General features: G+C 38.7%; 1 protein-coding gene across 1 annotated transcript in view; it reads right to left on the minus strand.

Annotated features, from left to right (window-relative positions):
- Nucleotides 1–21,212, minus strand: part of RHAG (Rh associated glycoprotein) — a 30,390-nt gene extending 9,178 nt beyond the window's left edge. Inside the window, exons 1-5 of the mRNA XM_006149100.3 lie at nt 20,988–21,212; nt 6,097–6,280; nt 4,280–4,430; nt 1,926–2,073; nt 929–1,095 (exon numbers count right to left, since the gene is read on the minus strand). Of these exons, the coding sequence (XP_006149162.1) occupies nt 929–1,095; nt 1,926–2,073; nt 4,280–4,430; nt 6,097–6,280; nt 20,988–21,144 (807 nt within the window). The 5' untranslated portion in view covers nt 21,145–21,212. The remainder of the gene's footprint in view (nt 1–928; nt 1,096–1,925; nt 2,074–4,279; nt 4,431–6,096; nt 6,281–20,987) is intronic.
- Nucleotides 21,213–23,680: the final 2,468 nt, after the last annotated feature.

Here is a 23,680-nt window from a genome sequence, read left to right on the forward strand (position 1 = left end):
GCTGAACCTTATTTAAATTTCATCATTATTCTGTCTAACGTCCTTTTTTTTTCTTTTCTAGTGTCTTACTGAGGATCCTACATTGCATTTAGTTGGTATTTCTTTTGAGAGGAATATTTGCAGTTGCGAAACCAACGTGCATCATCCCATTCTCTCTTTCTACTTTTTAATAAGTCTACTTTTTATAAGAAAAATTTTTCAAAAACTTGAGAGAAGGTAGCACTATACTTAAAGAAGTATTCCCGGGGGCCAGTAGGTAGCATGGTGTTTTACTCCCACATGGCCAACTGCAGTTCGAGTCCCAGTCCTGGTGGCTTGCTCTCTCTCTCTCTGTTTCTCTCTTGGGTGAGCAAACATGCCCTGAAGCAAATTACAAAATAATAATGATGATAAAGAAAAGTAAATATAGAATTCTTTTAAAAAGAAATATTCCTTAAATCTTTTCTTTTTCTTTTTCTTAGTTTTGTTTGTTTGTTTGTTTGTTATGAGAGAGAGAGAGGGAGGGAGTGAGAAATTACCTTCCAGGGATGATTTTCATCCCCTTCTCCTCCGCTCTTCTCCTGGGATTTTGGGTGTACATACATATGCACCCAGTGTGATTTTTAAGCTGCCATGTCCAGGGCTCGAACCACAGTGTTAGTGACATGGGATCCAATGCCTTAACCTCCATGCCACCTGCTGGTCCAGATCTTTGATTTCTACATAACTGCATCTCCTACTAGACTGTACATTCCTTTGGAATGCTTTTTAATTTGCCAGGGTACAAATTTGATAAATAAATAAATGTATTATACTTCCAAAACATTTTGCAAGGTCTGTAGTTTTGTGATTTGTCCTTCATTCAGCAGTGATGAAGAACAACCTACTTATTTGAGCAAATGTTATTACTGCTAAGTAAAATTTACATGGGGGTTCATTTAACACTTACCATATCCAGCTTGCCTCGGTGCTCAACGAGGCTGGAGCATGCGTAGGATGTGAGTACACAGGCAGCGAGTGACAAGTACGTGTTCACGATGGCCCTGTACTGTTTGTTTCCGGGTTCAGCGATGGCCGAATTAAAGCTGGGCCAAAACATCCATAGAAAAAGAGTCCCTGCAGTGAACCACAGGAGAAAATACTAGTTCTGAATATGGAAGACAGTATAGAGGAGGCAGCTTGTTTTTGTTTTGGGACAATGACAATATCTCTACTTTTAGGACTAATTATCTAACCGGAGAAAATAGGAGTATTGAGCCGGGATCAAAAAAGCAATATTGGGAACCAGCAGTTAGCGTAAAGGCTATGTCGCTGGACTCCCACATAGTCAACTGCGGTTCGCGTCCTGGACCCAGTGGCTTAGAACTCACGCCGGGCGCGTATGCGTGCGTGCCCAAGATCCCGAGAGGAGAATGGAGGAGAAGGGATTGTGGCATGACCATCTCCTCTGGGGGGTGATTTCTCGCTTTCTGTCTCTCTGTCTCTCTCTGTCCGTCTGGCGAGCGCACGCACCCTATAGCGAAGAAAAAAAACCTCTAAAAAAAAAAGCAATATTTAAAAGATATATATATATATTTTAAATATTGCATTTTTTTTTAGAGGTTTTTTTTCTTCGCTATAGGGTGCGTGCGCTCGCCAGACGGACAGAGAGAGACAGAGAGACAGAAAGCGAGAAATCACCCCCCAGAGGAGATGGTCATGCCACAATCCCTTCTCCTCCATTCTCCTCTCGGGATCTTGGGCACGCACGCATACGCGCCCGGCGTGAGTTCTAAGCCACTGGGTCCAGGACGCGAACCGCAGTTGACTATGTGGGAGTCCAGCGACATAGCCTTTACGCTAACTGCTCTCATGAGCATATTCTTTTTTGAGCATCTTCACACTCATGTTGGAGTCAACCTTCCCCTGGTGCCTGACAAGGATCAGGCAAGTTCGTCTGCACTCACCAATCATTGCAAACAAGTCTGAGTGGTACACAGACTCCTCATTGTCATGCCCCCTTCTCAGGCCAGATCGATATAAGACACCTGCAGCAGCCAAACCAAAGTAGGCCCCAAAGGCATGGATGACCATTGATGCTCCAGTATCAGAGGCCTAAGAAGACAAAACGGCATCCATGTAAATAGAGATGAAAGTGGAGTTTCTTTGCAGAAGTCCATGAAAAAACTGCTTCATAGGTTAAAGAACAAAAGTAAGTAGAGAGGGAAACAATGTGTCCAAAAAGGGGGATAAGATGGGGTAGTAAAACTTTTTAAAAGTAGGCCACACAGAAGTGACTGCATGATGTGACTTTTCAAAAAATTACTAAACTTTTCTAAATCTCTGGCTCTGTAAAATGGGGAAATCTAACTCAACTAAGAGATCTGTGGTGAGACTTAGATGAGACCACGCGTTTAAGTACCCTTAGTGGGCCTGCAGCACACATTCTAGGTTACTTTCATAGGTCATGAACGTTCTCGGTGAAATATTATGTGTTAGGCTTCACATGAAATAAGTATGATTTGCATCCACTTGACATTGTGTTAAAGTGCACTTAGTTGGCCCAACCTCATAGCACAGTGTTTAATCTCAGTCCAGTGAACTGAAAAATATGCTGGGTGTGCATGTATTAGTGCCCAAGGGATGGAAAAATGGAGAAAAAGGGGGCGCCACGTGATCACATCCCATTAGAGGATGTTTTCACTTTCTCTTCTCTCTCTCTCTTTCTCTCTCTCATGAGTTCATGTGACCTCTGACAATGAAAAACACTAAATCTATAAATACAACTCCTACATTATTAGGAGTGAATTTTTTTTTTAAGTGCCCTTAATCACAACCCAAAACCTGGAAGCTGGTTCTGCCACAGTGGCACACTGGGTAGTGCAATTTTTTGTAATGCTGGAAGCCATATTGGAGGTTGGGATCTGGTTTCTGGTACACACCAGACGTACGCATGTACCTGTGATCCCGACTGGCTGAAAAGGTTCAGGGGAGGATGGCCCTGTTGGGGGTGCTTGTCTTTCTCTCTCACACTCTATCCCTTTCACCAAAGAAAGAAATAAATGTACCTAAACAAACAAACAAAAACAATAACAAAAGGCCTATGGCTTTAAAAAGTCAGAGTTTTTCTCATTTTTTTTTCTCACTCCGATATATGAGTAATATAGAAATCAACTGGGGGTCACGATTCATTTGCAGAAATATATATTGTAATTCCTGTTTGGGATGTAATCCAGATTTGACCCAGTTTTCTAATTTTCCTCCTTTCAGAGGGAAAGTCAGAGCTTCAAGCCTGAGACATTGCTCTGAATTTAGTAAGACAGGACAATTATACAGATTTATTATTTATGTAAGATTTTTAAATCAGTTCAAATGGAAATAAAAAGGGTCTCCTGGTCATTTTTCTTCTTTGACTAAACATAGTCAGACCCAGTCCCATGAACGATCCACACTTGGTTGGAAAGAGTCCAAGTATTATTCCAGCATGGCTGACCGTTCTAGCAACTCTTAGACTTCTAGAAACATTTTATCACCTCCCAGCTCAAGAACCCTGCCTTGCTTCACCAAGTGGTTTCAGGGGGGTGGGATATGAAAATTAATTGTGCCTGGACTTCACAAATACCATGGGAGTCAGTGTCTCTCTTTAAATATTCAGGTATTGTAGGCAGAAGAACCTGTCCTGTTTTTCCCCCTGGAATCATCAAATTAGTCTTTATGTGCCTAACACACATAGCTTTGATAGAAATTTATCATTGATAGGCAATACAGTGTAATGAAAGACTCATGGAGTTAGAAAAATCTGGATTCGAATCCAGAGTCAGGCGAGTCCCTTAGCATCTGGGATTATCAGATTTTGTTTATAAATGGTAATAATAATACTATCTGCCTTACAGTATTGTTGAGAAGCTAAGATGAGACAATATTTACAATAAGCACTCCATAAATGATGGCTCAGTATCATTCTTTTCTTTTCTTTCTTTGATTTTCTTTTTATTTGCCAGACGGTGCTTGGGTTTGCAGGAGAGAGAGGGGGGAGGGAGGGTGAGAGAAAGCATCTCCCTGTCTGGCTAATTGCTTTCTCCTCCTGGCAGTTTGTATATCCACACACACATTCCCAACAAGTTTTTGAAGCTTGTGCTGCATGGCTGGCCATGTGGGATACAGCAGCCTTAATCAGCATTCCATGGGCTAGCCTTCAATATCGTTATTTTTCCTTGGTACCATTTTCATCAATGTTTGTTCCTGTGTAATGTGGGTGCACATTGCATGTGGCCAGGGCTGACACCCAGAGCTAGGTAATTAAAACTCTTCTAGTCCTTACCTGAAATATCTCAACAACCAGGTATTCATTGCCAGCAAAGACAGCAATTTCTAGAATTGTCATGATCAGCATTTGAACTGGACTTGTTTTTCCCAAAACAGCTCCAAAAGAAATTAGAACAGTAGCTGTACTGAAGTCTGCATTTATCATACTGAAGGGAGAAAAAAAAGAGTAGACTGAAGAATAATGCACACCCAATAAAACTGTGAGTTATAATGAACTGTAGTATCTCCTAATTCGGAACGCAGTTCCCTCTCCCACAAGGCCCCATCAGGTGCTTTTCCTAGCCTTTCTCTGATCCTCTCCCACTCTCTTATCCCTCTTCTCTTCCTTTTACCAAAAAGTCTTTAGCTGCTTTAGTATTTTAAAATTTTAACTTACCTTCCTTTTATCTTACTTAGGGTTTTAATTTATTTTTGTTGAACTTATAAATGAATTATTTTCCTTTGCCTTAAAACTTTTTTTTTCTTTGCTATTGGGCACATACGCTTGCCAGAGAGAGAGAGGCAGAAACAGAAAGAGAGAAAGTAAGAAATCTCCCCCACCTCCCACATCCAGGGTGGATGGCCATACCACAATCCCTTCTCCTCTATTTTGAGCATGCACTCACACATGCCCAGTGTGATTTTCAAGTCACTGGCTCCAGGATCCAAACCATGGTCAGCCATATGGGAGTCCAGTGCCTTAACCACTATTCCACTCACTGGCTCCAAGATGAATTCTTTTCTTTCTATTATTTTTTTTTAGAGAGATTTTAGCCATAGGGCATGTGTGCTACAGAGAGACAGAAAGAGACAAACAGAGTATGTGTGTGCTATGGAGAGACAGAGAGAGACAGAGAAACAGAAAGCAAGAAATCACCTCCCCCCACCCCCCCAGAGAGGATGACTACACCACAATCACTTTTCCTCTATTCTCTTGGGATCTTGGACACACACACACACACACACACACACACACGTGCCCACCGTGAATTTTAAGTCGCCAGGTCAAGGACTAGAAGTGGTTGACTACATGGGTATCCAGCAATGTAATCATTAAGTCATCTGCTGGTCCCTGATGAATTATTTTCTAAAGTTATAGTTTTCTGCTGTACAACAAGAATAACACAGTTTTACATTTTAAAAACAGTCTGAAAAAATAATAGTGGAATTTTATTGCTAGATGGAGGATTAATAATATTATGAAGGGGATTTCTAGAGCAAGATGTTGATTTGGTTCCTGGGATTTCAAAAATCTATTGCCCAAGGGAGGTGGTTTGCCAACCAGTGTAGAGCCTGAATGACAATGGATTAAGCAGACAATGGATCTGAACACGTGGTAATCGGAAAATGGAGGGTTGTCTGTTTGAGCTGCTATTACAAAAATATTATATGCTGGGAAAGTTATAAACAGCAGAAATTTATATCTCACTGTTCTGGAGACTGGGAAGTCCAAGATCAAGATGCTGACAAATTTAGTATCTAGTGAGGGCTCACTTTCTAATTCATAGATAGTTCCTTCCAGCTGTGTCATCACAGGGTAAAAGAACTAAGAGTCTTTCTGAGACCCCTTTTCTAGAGCATGAATCCCATGAGCTAGTGACCTAATTACCTCCCAAAGACCCTACCTCCTAATATTATCCCATTTGGAAGTATTAGGGGTTACATTTTTTTTTCTTAATTTGCCAGAGGGTGCATTTTTTTTTCTTAATTTGCTAGAGAGACACACAGAGAAAGAGAAACAGGGAAAGTGAGAAAGCACTGGGTGGCTTGGTAATTAAGATTTTAGCACAAGATTTTGAAGGAACACAAACATTCCATAGCAGGGATGCTTACTTTGTGATTCCAATGTGGATTTGCTGTCCTTTGCTGTGTAGGATCCCCTGTGTAATAGTGCCCCACTGGAGACCCAGAGCAGCAATTAATAGGTTGATACCCACACTGCTGAAGCCATATTTCTTCAGAAAGGTCATGAGAAAGCCAAACCCAACAAATATCATAACATGCACATCTTGGAATACTAGAAAAGGAAGAAGAAAACAAATCTGTGTTAGGTAAGCAGGAAAAAAGTGTTACATCATAGTATATCTCATTTACAAAATGCTTCTACCTTTGTATTAAACACTGCAAAAGGAGAGCATTAACTGGGAAGAAAAGGACTGATTTCAGTGCTAGCATGTATACTTTGAAGCCATGAGACCTTGACAAATTATTTAGAATTTAAGCCTTTTCTTGGAAATCTATGTACAATCATACCAATGTGCCTTTCACCCTCTCCTTGAAGAAGTTTTCATTATTTTCTGCCTGAGGAAAGCTTTGTAGAGCACAGTGTATGCAATGCTGCCTCTTACCAACTTACCCAGTACTTCCACAGAAAATTAATACTTCTTCTCGTCGTTTATGCAGCTTCTGACATATGAGGGGACTTTAAAAGTTTTATGGAAAGATGCAATTGAAGTATGACTTTATTTTAGAGCAAATTCTTTTGAAACCCTTGCATAGTTTTCTCATAATATGCATTTCCCATGAACTTCTTGGAGATCACTTATACTCCACAACTTTATCATTTGTCACATTAGCATACACCACACAGTAATAATCAATTAGTTGATATAGTATCCATCTCCTGCACAAATTGTGAGTTTCTTAATTGAAGGAGTTAAGACCTGAGTATATTCATCCTTTGCTCCCATGACCCTGGCATGACAGCCTGTATATAGGAGAGCAGGCAATTAATGTTTGGTGGTTGAATAAGCAAATGAATGCGATACAATCTCCATTTATCTAAGGTATAGATATATATTGGGTAATCGGAAAAGTCATGATGTCTTTTTCTTTTTTTTTTTTTCAATGCAAAAGTACATCATGATTTTTCCAATGACTCAATATTAACACCAGCCCTAGACATCTTACCAAATCATTATTTGTGTCAAATAGGATAATGTCTTTGTTAGTACTGCATAAATCACAAAACAAGTATAAAGTCTATGTCATCAAGAACAACAAATATTTGACTTGACATTTGGAGACATAGGCTTAGGTTCCTTGATTTCATCCCAGGATTGTGTGACCTGTGGCAGGTCACTTTTTCTCTTTGGGCTTCAATCTTTTCAAATGCATAATTGAAAGAGACCCTGTTTAATATGGCTACTCTGAGTCAGATTAACTGTGTGGGAGGATTTACATGCAGTAAAGTACTATACTAATAACACATACAACCCAATGCAAGTTTCCTAAGAAATTTACAATTTAAGTTGATGAGATATGTATTTGCATGGACCATGTGAAATTGACATTTTTGCATTGAAATCACCATTAAAAATGGTCAGTTACTGGCAATTTTTTTTTCTTTTTTTGGAGAGGTTTTGCTATAGGGCATGTGTGCTCGCTGGAAAGACAGAGAAAGAAAGAGACAGAAAGTGGGAAATCACCCCCTAGGGGGTTATGGCCACACCACTGCAATCCCTTCTCCTCCATTCTTCTCTCGGGATCTTGGGCACACAAGCACACACGCCCGGTGTTAGTTTAAGCCACCAGGTTCAGGACTCAAATTGCAGTCGACTACATGGGAGTCCAGCAACATAGCCATTATGCTAACTGCTGGTCTCAACTGGCAATTTCTTATGGTTCAACCTAAATTAAAATGGAATTGGGGGTACCAGCAGGTGGTATAATGGTTACATTGCTGGACTCCCATTTAAACAACTGAGGTTTGAGTCCCAGACCTAGTGGCTTTGGCTGAGCACATGTGATGTGTGCCCAAAATTCCCAAGAGGAGCATGGAGGAGAAGGGATTGTGGTGTGGCCATTCCTGTAGGGAATGATTTCTTGCTTTCTGTCTCTGTCTCTCCAGTGAGTGCATGTGCCCTATGGCAAAAATCTCTCTAATGAACAAATAAAATAAAACTGGGAACAAATACAAAACCGGATAAATAAAATAAGACATTTAACCATGTGGCTAGAGGTTTAAGTGGCTCTGGAGGCGGTGTGCTTTCACTCAGGCTTGTCTACTGCAGTGGACACAGTGAGGCACTGCCCATTTTCCCCCTACAGATCAGAGTGCTTATTGTTTTTATTTTCCCTTGCTGTTGGGAGAGCGGCTAGATGACAGCCCTAAGCTCTCAGTTCTCTAGAAAATGGTCTTATTTTGCTCTAGGTCATGCCTAATGCCCACAGTAGTCTGGTCGCAATGACTGATTCACACTGAGTCTCCCCTTGTCTTAGGAAAGGACCACCGGAAGCCTGACAGTCCTAGTTCAGAGTCCCTGTGGGGTCAGCACAGGCTTTCCTGTGTTCCCGTCCTCCCACAGGTATTGATTCTCACTCCACACCTACCCAGGGAATCTCACAACTGGGTTTTAGTCTGACCTGTGCATGGACGACTGTCACCTATTTAGAAGATAGGTGATTTTATATAGTCATTTTCCTTTATAAATTGTTTTGACACCATTTAGTTTTTATATGCAACTATCTGGTTTAGAGAATAGACTTATTTGGAGGGGAACTTAGAGAATATTTTGACTTTTACTAACTATGATTTTACTAACTCTTTCTGAGACTCAGTTTTCTCCTCTTCTAAGGAAGAGTTGAATTAGATGATGACCAAAGTGTCTTCTAGTTTTACAATTTGTTTCACGTGTTTTGTTTTGTTTTAGATTGTTCTCTGAGACTCAGAGAACTTGGGCGAATTGTTTGTAGTCACAAAGCTAAAATAAAAATAAGGACTCGGTTTTATTTACTTCACTGTTACTTTTCTCATTACAAAAAAGTTATTTTTTTTTGAACATTCTTTTCTTATTTTCTTAGAGTACATACTGTTTTCCCCCTGTAATGTACCAATTTAGTACTATGGTCCTTCTGATGGAAATCCTGATATTTTACACGGCGGGGGAAGAGTTTCACGTAGTGTATTAACTGTGCTCCAGTATCTTTGTTTCTCCCTCATCTAATTCTTGTTACTACTTTTCACCACAAGGGGGCTTAAGGATCTCCTCTATTGTACTATTCACAAAGTCGTGACGTGACAGATGATTCTGTATAAAAGGTATAGATAAAGAGGATAACAATGCATTAAGATCACGTATAGTCTTTCACACTGTTTTAGGGGTTTGTGGGTGGGGACCAGAGCCACAAGTTCAGTTTCATGGTATAAGGCTCTTCCATTAAAGGAATAAAGTATCCACTTTGTTAAAGAAAAAGTGGTTTCCTCCTCCAAAAGGGTTTGCTCTTTGGGGAAGCCTTCCCACAGGTCTTAAGGATTGTGGCGGCTTGTCTAAATCAGTAAATCTCAACAGAATATATCTGGCAATGTTTGGAGATATTTTTGGTCGTCACACCTTGAGAGGGAAAAGTGCTACTGATGCCCTGAGCATAGAGATGGGGATGCTGCTAAACACCCTGGAAAGCACAGGATGACCCCCACAACAAGAACTTACTTGGCTTAAATTGTTAATAGTGCTGCTTCTGAGAACCTTCACCTAAGTCAAACTATGCTTCCAAGGGTTCAGTAATGCTACAAAACTTTCCATTTCTTTTAGCATTTTAGACCAAACGAGAAAAAATGCTGCCTCAGTGTACTTGACCACTTTTGCCTGGTAGCACAGCAAATTTTGCAGTTTGTTTTCAGCCACGATAGTAGGAGTATGCTGGCAGGTGCCCAGCTTTTCCCTGCTCCTACCTCCCACCCACTGCTGCCCCTGAGGTCCTAGCCACATAGAGTTTTCACTTCAAGTTTTTTTCTAAAAACTGCTAACAGAAATAAATGGGGATACTAAAACATAAAAGTGGAGAAATCTCAAGGTCTTAGAATTCTACAGTGTTCTTAGAAATCCCCTTTCCCTGGTTAAGGTGAGTTTGTATCCTTGACATCTTAGGGAATCACTAGCTGATCAAGAAGACCTTGCTAGCTCTGTGGCAGCTAGCCATTCATATTCCGCTTGAATTGTCCAGCTGTGTGCCCTAAGATAATCAATGAATATCCCTGAGCCTCAGTTTGTTCATCGTCATAAAGCTCCATGGGGCATGGACTTCGTTTTACTGATCTCTTCCTATCTTCAGTGCCTAGGAGAGTGCATGTTAAATAAATGCAGAATAAACATGTGAAAACTCGGGTGTATACATAGCATTAAGTTTTTATGCTTTAGTACTGGTGTGTTCTAAGAACACTATCATATTCAAAATTATTTTTAAGAAAGGACATGATATTGAACCATTTTCAAATAGCCAAACCTGTTTCTTTGCCTATAAATTAGTGACATGATGAAAAACTCGACTTTATCAGGTGTGTAAACAAGGTCTCATCTCTCTCATTCATGTGTGTGTGTGTGTGTGTGTGTGTGTGTGTGTACACTCACGTATTTATACATATGAATATAAACACATTCACACATGTGCTTATATATACAGATACACATATACACATGCGTGTGTGTGTGTACACTCACGTGTATTTATACATATGAATATAAACACATTCACACATGTGCTTATATATACAGATACACATATACACATGCATGTGTGCATGTGTGTATTCATACATATATGTATATACAATACGCACATGTGTGTATATATATTTGTGTATATATATATACAACAAATATATATACACACACATATATAAAACTTTAAGTTCATGGTGCCTTTTCTTGAGAATCTCTAGTAACTTCTTTGAACCTTATGATATGTCCAGAGTACAGGCAAATAATCATTCACTTTGTTGTTTTCACTAAGTACCTTATTATCCAACAAAGAATATATTCTTCCCCTATAAAAGTTGATTGATGTTAGTGGAGACTAAAAAGTATTTTGAAAAATCTGTGGGAGACAATAGGTCCATGTGGACAGACATAGCCTACATTCTACCTGATAAACAACATTGCCCAGATAGTACAATAGTTAAAGGACAATTTCTGGAGGCAGACAACCAGGATTAGAACTCAATGAGGCTCTTTCAGCTATTAAACATTTGACTTTGGGAAAATTACTTAATCTTTTTTTCTTTTTAAGAATTATTTTCTTCTCTTTCTTTTCTTCCTTTCTTCTTTCTTTCTTTCTTTCTTTCTTTCTTTCTTTCTTTCTTTCTTTCTTTCTTTCTTTCTTTCTCTTTCTTTCTCTCTTTATTTTTAAATTGTCCATAGAGGGACAGAATGAGGGACAGAGAGAGAGAGGGAAAGTGGGAAAGTAAGCCACAAGTCCGGGGCTTGAGCCGTGGGTGGACATGTGGGAATCTAGTGACCTTAACCACCATTCCGCCTGTCAGCCCTGAAAATTGCTTAATCTTTTAAATCTCAACTTCGTCATAAGTATTTCTCCTTAACTTGTATACCAAGATCATTTTTAGGATTCAAAAATCAATGCAAAGTGAGCGAGCACAGTGCCTGTGACAAATTTAGCATCATTATAATAATTTGTTTCATCATAATTTTAACTTTTTGCTATTTTGATAATAAAAATACACTTGAAATTGAGGTTGAAAACCAAAATCTACCAGGATAAATTATCATCATCATCACTAAAATCACCACCACCCAAATCACCATCTCCACCATCGTTACTATCATCCTCATACTTTCATTAGTCTATGTAGGTCCTGGACCCAGTGGCCTGAAAAATACCCCAAGCACATGTGCGTGCATGCCCAGAATCCTGAGACCAAGCACGTATGCGTGCATGCCCAGAATCCTGAGAGGAGAATGGAGGAGACGAGATTTGGTGTGGACATCCTTTGTAGGGACTGATTTCTCACTTTCTCTCTCTCTCTCTGGTGAGTGCATACACCCTATGACAAATTTTTTTTTTTTTTAATTTCCATTGTTACTGGAAAAAAAAGAGTGACATAAACATTATTGTTTTTAGAACTTGGGGAATTGGTATTTCCTGAGAAATTAATGAAATGAGACTGTTATCTCAAATTTAAAAAGTGACAGTATATTGCTATGATACATTTTGACTTTTTAAACATTAGAATTTCAGAAAATGTGTGTCTGCCACACAAACTATCAACTTCCTGATACTTCTCAAGACTTTTCTGGCAAGATTGTTGGTGATATTAACCAATATTATTATTATTATTATTATTTACATTGTCTAGTGAAATGTGTCAGCATTCAGAAAATCTCAGTGAATTAATATTTTTCCAGCAAGCAATGTATAATATTACGAAATCATGCATGGATAAACGACTTACTCAAAGACAGACTAAATGATTTTAATGTAGCAGAATATGCAAAGATTATTGATAAGGTTTTAATATATCTGAATATTTAAGACCTCGCATTTGTAGAGTCTCTAATAAAATATAAAGATTTTTCAAAAGATCTTCCCTGTAAACTCTAATTTTCCCTAATCTGTTTACATGAAATCAAGGATTAATTGGTAATCAAAGCTAAACTTTTGACTTTATCAAATTACTTTTCTCAACAGAGTGACCAACCCTGTGTTAGCTACCACTGAAGCTCAAAACCAAAAGTAAGCCTAATTTTTCAAATGAGTATCTCAGGGGTTATTTATGGCATGAAACTTGATATTTAGATGTGTAACATACCTCTGTGGTTGTGCCTTGGGATGTGTGCAAAGTCCAAAGTTTGTGTAAAATAGTCCTTTTCTCTATTGTTCAAAAATTCATAGCAGAATAAAATGAGAGGAATAAAATGAAACTTGTATCTTTGTTAATTTACTTAAAATACGGATTAATATTCTACTTTACTTATTCATGAACATCTTAAACGGTTCACCACACTGCAGCTGAGAACTGTAATAATGTATTGTGAACTTATTTGGAAGGAATTGGGCCTTCTCCATCTCAAATCCCTGCAGTTGACATGATGCATGGCACTAGGCAAGTACTCAAAATATTTGTTAATTTGACTTGAACTTTCTTCCTTTTCTATTTTTTTCTTTCTTATTTATTTGTTGGCACTGTAGGGCATGTATGCTTGCTGAAGAGAGGGAAAGTGAGAAATCACCTCCCACCAGGGGAATGGTCACACCACAATCCTTTGTCTTCCATTTTCCTTTTGGGATTTTAGGCACACACAACACATGCCTGGTGTATTTCTCAAGCCACCAAGTCTGGGACTTGAACCACAGAATTAGCTTTGAGGGAGTCAAGTGCCTTAACCAACATGTTTTGTTTTCTAATAATTAACTTGAATCTTTTCTAATAATGAATATTAATGAGATACTCCCCAATAACTTATGTTGTTATATAAGTTCTGTGTATGTTGTTTGAAATGTAAGAAAAAATATATAACCATACTTATATAGTTTCTTAGGCTATTCTTTAAAATACTTTGCAAGTATTCTAGTCCATTTTGTTGCTAATAAGAAAAAAAAATCTGAGACTGAGTACTTTAAAAAAATAGAGGTTTTTTTAATTCATGGCTTTGGAAGTCCAAGGTCAAGGACTGTACTTGGTGAGGGTCTTTTTGTTAGTGGAGTCCCCAGAGTGTCACATGGTGAGACAGCAGGAGGGCATATCTAGATCCATGTGTCTTGGCCTAATTGCATCTCCTGCCCTAATGGCCTTACTCCTAACTTTCTCCCAAAGTCCCCACCTTCGATACCATGAGTTTCTATCCTCTGAATCTTTCACAACCAAATCTCAACACATGAAGTTTGGGGGCAAGGGTATATTTAAACCATAGTACCAGGGTTAATATGGAAGATTAGAACTAGCCAGAATTTTAAATACTGACAGCCACTTTTATAGAAGAGGGACTTTTTAACAGTGTATACACTAGGTATGGACAGCATTGTGAGTGAAAAAAAAATTCACTATGTAGCATTTTTTTACCATTTAATTGTGTATATTTGTGTGTGTGCATGTATCTTTGTTGAGAACATCTTATATGCAATAAAGGAGTTAATTAGCTGTCTGCACTGGATGCTTTGGGCTGTTAGGACTGACTCCTTTCCCTTACATAACCCTGGTTGAGAGGTTAAAAGGATAGTTCCCCTTGTCTATATTCATTTATTCCTCTAGTCTTTTATCAAATTACTTTTCTCAACAGAGTGACCAACCCTGTGTTAGCTACCACTGAAGCTCAAAACCAAAAGTAAGCCTAATTTTTCAAATGAGTATCTCAGGGGTTATTTATGGCATGAAACTTGATATTTAGATGTGTAACATACCTCTGTGGTTGTGCCTTGGGATGTGTGCAAAGTCCAAAGTTTGTGTAAAATAGTCCTTTTCTCTATTGTTCAAAAATTCATAGCAGAATAAAATGAGAGGAATAAAATGAAACTTGTATCTTTGTTAATTTACTTAAAATACGGATTAATATTCTACTTTACTTATTCATGAACATCTTAAACGGTTCACCACACTGCAGCTGAGAACTGTAATAATGTATTGTGAACTTATTTGGAAGGAATTGGGCCTTCTCCATCTCAAATCCCTGCAGTTGACATGATGCATGGCACTAGGCAAGTACTCAAAATATTTGTTAATTTGACTTGAACTTTCTTCCTTTTCTATTTTTTTCTTTCTTATTTATTTGTTGGCACTGTAGGGCATGTATGCTTGCTGAAGAGAGGGAAAGTGAGAAATCACCTCCCACCAGGGGAATGGTCACACCACAATCCTTTGTCTTCCATTTTCCTTTTGGGATTTTAGGCACACACAACACATGCCTGGTGTATTTCTCAAGCCACCAAGTCTGGGACTTGAACCACAGAATTAGCTTTGAGGGAGTCAAGTGCCTTAACCAACATGTTTTGTTTTCTAATAATTAACTTGAATCTTTTCTAATAATGAATATTAATGAGATACTCCCCAATAACTTATGTTGTTATATAAGTTCTGTGTATGTTGTTTGAAATGTAAGAAAAAATATATAACCATACTTATATAGTTTCTTAGGCTATTCTTTAAAATACTTTGCAAGTATTCTAGTCCATTTTGTTGCTAATAAGAAAAAAAAATCTGAGACTGAGTACTTTAAAAAAATAGAGGTTTTTTTAATTCATGGCTTTGGAAGTCCAAGGTCAAGGACTGTACTTGGTGAGGGTCTTTTTGTTAGTGGAGTCCCCAGAGTGTCACATGGTGAGACAGCAGGAGGGCATATCTAGATCCATGTGTCTTGGCCTAATTGCATCTCCTGCCCTAATGGCCTTACTCCTAACTTTCTCCCAAAGTCCCCACCTTCGATACCATGAGTTTCTATCCTCTGAATCTTTCACAACCAAATCTCAACACATGAAGTTTGGGGGCAAGGGTATATTTAAACCATAGTACCAGGGTTAATATGGAAGATTAGAACTAGCCAGAATTTTAAATACTGACAGCCACTTTTATAGAAGAGGGACTTTTTAACAGTGTATACACTAGGTATGGACAGCATTGTGAGTGAAAAAAAAATTCACTATGTAGCATTTTTTTACCATTTAATTGTGTATATTTGTGTGTGTGCATGTATCTTTGTTGAGAACATCTTATATGCAATAAAGGAGTTAATTAGCTGTCTGCACTGGATGCTTTGGGCTGTTAGGACTGACTCCTTTCCCTTACATAACCCTGGTTGAGAGGTTAAAAGGATAGTTCCCCTTGTCTATATTCATTTATTCCTCTAGTCTTGCTTCATTTATAGCCTTAACATTTTACTATTATCTAAATTTGTATGTGCTGTGTGAATATACACACACATACACACACACACACACCCCTCATTGTTCACAATTTGTCTTCTCCCGTTGGAATGTGAACTTCATGAAAACATGAATGTGGCCATTTTATGTGTTTAGATACTGCCTAGGGCCTAAAGACTTGAAGAATACTTGACAAGAATAGGGAGTAAATATTATCTTAGTATTAACAAATACTATCTTTTTTTTTTTCTGGAGAGCTTTTTTGCTATAGGGCGTGTGCGCTCACCGGAAAGACAGAGAAACAGAAAGACAGAAAATGAGAAATCAGGCCCCAGAGAGGATAGTCACGCCACAGTCCCTTCTCCTCCATTATCCTCTAGGGATCTTGGGCATGCACGCACCCGCATCCAGTGTGAATTTAAGCTGCTGGGTCTGGGACTCGAACCATGGTTGACTACATGGGAGTCCAGCGATATAGCCATTACTCCAACTGCAGGCCCCAGTAAATACTACCTTAATGAATCATAAAATGAGTGAATTTCCATGTTCCTTTCCAGTACTGTATAAGAATGATGTGATTGCTAGGCTACAATTTTTTTTAAATTATTTATTTAATTTTTTAGGGTTATTATTATTATTATTACTATTACTTATACATTCAGTCACTGTACATCATTTAGATTGTAAAGAGACTTTACCCAGCATGATATACACCTCAGACCTGTCCAGTTGAGAGTACTATACACATCATCATCAAGAGGTAATAAACCATATCTGTGTCCCACAAATGTCTTACCTTTCTATTTTTCCTCCAAGTTTCCTTTCCTATACTCTTCCCCTCTCTCACTCCCCTTCCACTTTGTCCCTAGTGTCCATAACAATTTTCAATGCTTTTAAGCCCTCCAGCCTTTTAGTCTCTACAAGAAGTTGTGGACAGTCAGTGTATATTAAGTGGAGACATGCAATATTTCTGTTTCATAGCCTGATTTGCTTCACCCAGCAATAAATCTTCCATATTCATCCACTTTCTATCAAATTCCAGGGTCTTGTTGTTTTTTATGACTGAATAGTATTTCATGTAGTATATGTGACATACGATTTCAATCCATTCATCTGTTTGTGGACATTTGGGTTGGCTTCATGTCTTAGTAATCCAAGGAAATCAAAGACCTCTATAAGGAAAACTATGAAAATCTTCAAAAAGAAATTTAAAAATGACACAAAAAAGTGGAAGGACCGCCCATATTCCCAGATTGAGAGAATTAATATAATCAAAATGAAAATCCTAGTCAAATTAATCTACATATTTAATGCAATCCCTATAAAATTATGAGAGACAGTCTTCACTGATCTAGAAAAAACAATCATAGAATTCATCTGGAACCATAAAAGACCCTGTACTGCCAAAGCAGTCCTACGCAAGAAGAGTGGAGTGGGTGGTATCTCACTTCCTGACCCCAAAATATATCACAAATCTGTGATAATCAAAACAGCATGGTATTTATTTCACTTTATTAATTTACTGCTATTATTATTTAATTTGACCAGAGAGAGATAGAGAGGGGTAAGTGTGAAAGCAAACTGCCCTGTTTGGATCTCAGACCACAGTCAGCCATATGGGAGTCCAACACCTTCACCAACATGTGCCACCTGCCAGCCCTGATAGGCTAATTTTTTTTAACAGTTTTCTTGAGATATTGACATATAAAAATTATCTATATTTAACATGTACAGCTTCACTTTTTAAAATATAATTTTATTATTATTATTTTTAGTTTGCTGGACACATGTACTCCCCAAAGAGAGAGAGAGAAAGAGAGAGAAAACAAACTTCCAGCTCTAACTCAAACCACGGTAGGCCATGCAAAGTCTAGTCCCTTAATCACCACCTACTGGCCCCCAGCTTCACATTTTGATATGCACACACCTTGTAATAAATCAAGATAATGAACATACCCAATCTTTAGTAACTTCCTTCTAACGTTTTTTTAAAATTCTGAATTAAAATTTTACTCTTGACACTAAAACATAGAAAGCTCATCTTGAATTTTGCCATTTATTAAGCTCTTAGGGTCTTAAGATAATTTCCTTTGAATAACACTAATCTTAGATCATATCTTCGGCATTTTGTTTCTTTTTTATTATTTATCTTAATTTTATTTATTATTATTAATATTATATAATTTGTTATAGGGCACATGAGCTCACCAGAGAGGGAGACAGAGAGAAAGAGAAAGCGAGAAAGCAAACCACTAGGTCTGGGGCTCAAACCATGGTCTGCTATGTGGGAGTCCAACACCTTAGCCATTACACTGCCATATTTTGATTCTTACACTGTATTAGATTGCATCTCTTTGTCTACATGTATGCCAGACATTGGAATCAAAGAATAAATGAATATTCTTTGTTTTATCTATGAATGAATTTGCTGTGGCACATGCTAGGTTCTTAATAAAAATATTAAATTAATAAAGGAACATAAAAATGTATACAGATTTGAGACCAGCAGATGGCATAATGGTTACCTCACTGGACTCCCACAAAGTCTACCACAGTTCGAGTCCCACTCACGCTGGGTGCATTGTGTGCATGCTCAAAATCCCAAGAGGAGAATGGAAGAGAAGGGATTTTGGCATGGCTGGCCTTTCTGGGGAAGAGTATTTCTCTCTGTCTCTCCAGTAAGCACACATACTCTATAGCAAAAATCTCTCTCTCTCTAGAAAAAAAAAGTGTAAAAGTATACAGAATTGAACAGAAATCTGTCCTGCTTTATTATTCTCTAACTTGTAAATTATAAAATTGTAATGACGAACTCTCTTGGATATCTATGTAGTGTATAGGCAACTAGGGTTGGAATCAGTCTCTAATTTATGATCCTAATTCTGCCCTTAACTTTCAATTTTGTATGTTTGATAAGTCACTTAGCCATTTTAGGTCATAATTACTATATGGAAATACCCCTATTACATTAACTCCCCCCCGAAAAAAGAGGAATGAAGAAACAAGTGTCAAATAGTTTTTAAAACTTAGACATATGCTATAAATAATAACAGTGTCATGTTAAAAATAATTTCTAAATATTTAAAATTATTTGAGCCTCATTAAAGAAAACTGTAGAGGGGGACCAGCAGATGGCATAGTTACATTGCTGGATTCCCACATGACTGACCATGGTTTGAGTCCCGGACACAGTGGCTTGAAAATTACGCAGGGTACATGTAGGTGAGTGCCCAAGATCCCAGGAGGAGAGAGGATTGTGGCATGACCATCCCCCTTGGGGAGTGATTTTCCACTTTCTCTCATTGTCTTTGTCTCTCTCTCTCTCTCTGGTGAATGCACATGCCCTAAGGCAAAACCCACTTTAATACCAAACCAAACCAAACTATAGAAGGCCACCAGGTGATGTAGTGGTTAAGGCACTAGATCCCACATGGCTGACTACATACTTCAAGTCTCAGACTTGAGACCTTGAAAAACATGCTGGGCACATATGTGTGAATGCCCAAGATCCTGAGAGAAGAATGGAAGAGAAGGGCTTGTAGCGTGGTCATACCCTCTGGGGGGTGATTTCTCACTTTCCCTCTCTGTCTCTCTCCAGTCAGGGTACATGCCCTATGGCAAAAACAAAACAAAAGCAAAACAAAATCACTCCCCCCCCCAACTATATAATAATGACACTACCATTTTTTCCGTGGGTAAGGAAGTAATGAGTATGTCTGGCTCATATAAAGCACTTAGTAAGTTATAATTTTTATATGAGCTATTTCATATCCTGTTCTTCCAAACTTCAAATTAAATTTTTCTTTCTCTCAGTTACCATTCTCAGGGAAGGTTTCTGCTTTTAACATATGTCGGGTGCTCACAATTTTCTTTTCATCCCAGAGAAACAAATTGCCTTTTTTCTCACTTGCTTGCTTATTTCCTTTCTTCCTCCATTCCTTCCTTTTTAAAAAATTTGTCAGAAGTCACGTGCGCTTGCTAGAGAGAGAAGGTGAGAGAGGGAAAGTGAGAAAGCACCCACCATGTGGGATGCTCATGCTGCAATCCCTTCTTCTTCATATACAAACACATGCCTGACATGATTTTCAAGCTTCTAGGTCTGGGATTTGGACAACACTGTCAGCCATGTGGGACCTAGCTGCCTTAACCATCATGCCACCAGCTAGTCCCAAACTACCTTCTTTTAGAATATTATAAAACCTTGAGTATGTCCTTTTCATCTAAAATGCTATTAATATCTACATCGTTCTAAATACCCCTTCTATATACAGGTCCCCACATGAAATCCATCTTCCCCTTTGTCTTACTCCATTTTGTTATCACTCTCTTTCAAAGTGTCTTTCTTTTCTTTGGGGGAGGCGTGATACTTTTATTGTAGAACTAACGGTGGAGGGAGAAAGGTTATTTATTAGCAAGTAGATGACACAAAAACTGATCAATTATTTTATTTTTTAGCTTCTTGTATACACACACACAACTGTACACACACACACACACACACACATATTTTAATATATGTATGTATTTTTCTTTAAATTTTTTAAAAAATTAAGACAGGGTCTTGCTTTCACAATCCTCCTTCAGTCTCCCTTCTGGGACTAGAAGAACATGCCACCATGCCTGACTCTTTTTCAGATGAGGTCTTGCTATGTTGCCCAAGACAGCATACAATTTTTCTGACTCAGCCTCCATGTTGATGGGATTAGAGGTCCACACCATAATGTCCTATCCTGAAGTCTGGATTGAGAATCAAATACAGAGTTCCCATGTGGTTCCTACCAGCAGAGCATGACATTTTTTCTTTTTTAAAGAGAGATTTTTACTGTAGAATGTGTGTGCTCACCCAAAAGACAGAGAGAGACTGAGAAACACAGAAAGTGAGAAATCATTCCCCTGGGGGATGGTCACTCCGCAATCCCTTCTCCTTTGTTATCCTCTTGGGATTTTGGTCACACATGTGCCTGTGTCCAGCACACACCACCTGACTGGGTCTTGGTTCTGATATTTTAATAGACAAAGAAGGCCAGATACCACAGCAGAAACATATAATACCCATAGCACTCAGAGCACTCATTCTACAAAGAGAACCTGAGAACCTGAAGAATGCAAAAGAAGAAATAAATTTGCTTACTCACAAGGATATAACTCAAAGAATCTGTCCTTATGTGTTGACGTGGTGGTGTTGAGCCGCTGTTGAAGATTCTGATCTGTTTCATAGTGAATAAATAATCCAAACAAAATTATCATGGCAACCTGTAGGCTTAGAGCCATGAGAGGGAATTTGAACCTCATGTTGTGGCGAAGGACAGAGGCACACTGAGGACCTTGCAGCTGTGAGAGGTTGATAAGTACAGAGGGCTGCTATGTGTCAGGAATGGGGCTGCATGTTCAAGGCACCCTGATGACATCACAAGAAAAAAAAAATGAGTGAGACTGGTTAATGCCCCACCCACGGCAGAAAATGATCCTTCTTAATCTAAATATTGTAAATGCTGGTTTGAAGCATACAGAATGTGGAGTGGGAGAAGCCAGATGATGGAAATGACCTACTGGAGAAGTGTCCAGAATCCTATTGTACTTCATTTAGTGGGTATGCTAGGCTGTATAAGAGCCACAAATCTAAACAAAATACAGAAAGGGCCTGTTACCTTTTTAAAGGAAGTTAAGAATCTACTTGGAAAGGGACCAGCAGTTAGCGTAATGGCTATGTCGCTGGACTCCCACATAGTCGACTGCAGTTCGGACCCGGTGGCTTAAAACTCACACCCGGCGCGTGTGCGTGCGTGCCCAAGATCCCGAGAGGAGAATGGAGGAGAAGGGATTGCGTGGCCATCCCCCCTGGGGGCTGATTTCTCACTTTCTGTCTCTCTCTGTCTGTCTGGCGAGTGCACGCGCCCTATAGGGAAAAACCTCTCCAAAAAAAAAAAAAAAAAAGAATCTACTTGGAAAGACAGAAATACAAACAAATGAGTTTATGGAAACAGTTAATATGAGTGTTTATCAAAGTATTGGAAAACAAGTAAGACAGCAATATATTTTGCCTTGGGCCAAGAGCACTAGCATGTGGAATGACATTGATATGGGCACTGAAAAATAGACTTCACCAGTGAAATTGATAGAGGGAACAGCATCAGGCTTGCAAGGACAGGACATGTTGGAGGAATAGTGAGTGAAGTAAAGCTTTACTCAGTACAATACAGGAGAGAGGGGGTGAGTGGGAGGTGGAGATAAAGCTGCAAAGGTAGTTGAGCTGATTTGTAAAGGGCATTGCATTCAATAAGAAAGATGCTAGAGGGTGAATATGATCCCATGGGCAATGGGGGGCACGTGGCACTAAAAGAAGCAGGCTTGATTATTTAAGATAAAGTTTTTCTTGACTCCTTATTCTGATTTACACAAACATAAATATATAAGTACACAGATGTGATAGGAGATATGTTTTAGTCTTGAAAAAGAAGAGTGAGCTGAAACAGGGGCATAGCTAATCGACTCTCCTGGCAGAGTCAGGGTAAATAAGCTGCTGAGCAATTCAAAACCACCATGTGGATGGAGTTCTGGCTTCTGTCCTGAAATTATTCTTGTAGCAGAAGAGGCCTGTTTTTGAGAACTTAGAATTAGCAGTAAAATCCTCTTTTTGTAGCTGCTCTGAGATACATCGGAAGCTGTGGTTAGTCACATTCTCCCTGCTGCATTTTCTAACACTAGACATCCCTCATCTTATTTATCTGTGAGTTTGCTTATTTTTATTAGCAAGCAATGACTGAAATAGGACCACCACTACTTTTAAATGGTGGTCTAGCTGCACTCAACATTATCTCAGAGAATTCTGACACTGAGCAGGGTGCAGGCCAGAGGAACCAGCACTGGTGTTCGGAAAGCAGCTGTCCGAGGCATAGGCCTTTGTCTTAAACTGGGGGGTCTTAACATTTTTTGAACTATGGACACTTGGGAAGTTTACTGAAGCCTCTGAATCTCATCTTAAAATATATTTTAAGTGCACTAAATAAAATATATAGAACTATTGAAATCAGTTATATAGAAGCACATTGATCAAAATATAATAAAACACAAATGTCAGCTCTGGGGACTTCTTCATAATACATAAAACAAGAAGATCTAGTGGAATTTCTAATAGGATCTTAATTTCAAAATAAGAGTAGTAAGTATAAACAATTTGTTGGGGTACCCCAAACAGGTAAACGAAGAGAGAAAATTATTTGTGATTTCTGTTGATAGATGATCCTATTGTGCATTTACTGAACTCACAATGGAAAGGAAATCTAAATCTCAGTCAATTGCACTTTTTCCCTTATTCAAAAATTTGGACCACCTAAATTCTATTCACAGAAATTCAGGCTAAAAGAGCCTGTTTTAACTTTGGTCAGCAGCCTAACTTTTCCTTTTCTCAATCTTAGGAGTTTCCTTATCATTTCTTATCCTTGGCAATTCTCCTAAGCACCTTAGTTTATACCAATGGATCTCTGTAACTCTGAATCCCAAGGAGTTGAGAGATATCAATCAAACATTTTCCCAACAGGCCAGCTGGCAGCTTGTTGGTTAAGGTGACTGATTCCACGTGGTCAACTAGGCAATTCTAGTACCAGATCTGGCCGCTTGAAAAACACACTGGGCTTGTGTGCCCCAAACTGCACAAAAAGGAGAGATGGAGGAGAAGGGATTGTGGTGTGATCATCCCCTATGGAGGGGACTATCTCCTCCTTCTTTGCCCACACCCCTCTCTTGCTGTCTCTCTCTGGTGAGCACATGTGCCCTCCGATGAATTAAGAAACAAAAGAAGTCTTCCCAGGTGACCCTGTATTCAACAGCT

The sequence above is a fragment of the Tupaia chinensis genome, unplaced genomic scaffold (genome assembly GCF_000334495.1).
Source record: "Tupaia chinensis unplaced genomic scaffold, TupChi_1.0 Scaffold000252_1, whole genome shotgun sequence".
Lineage (NCBI taxonomy): Eukaryota > Metazoa > Chordata > Mammalia > Scandentia > Tupaiidae > Tupaia > Tupaia belangeri.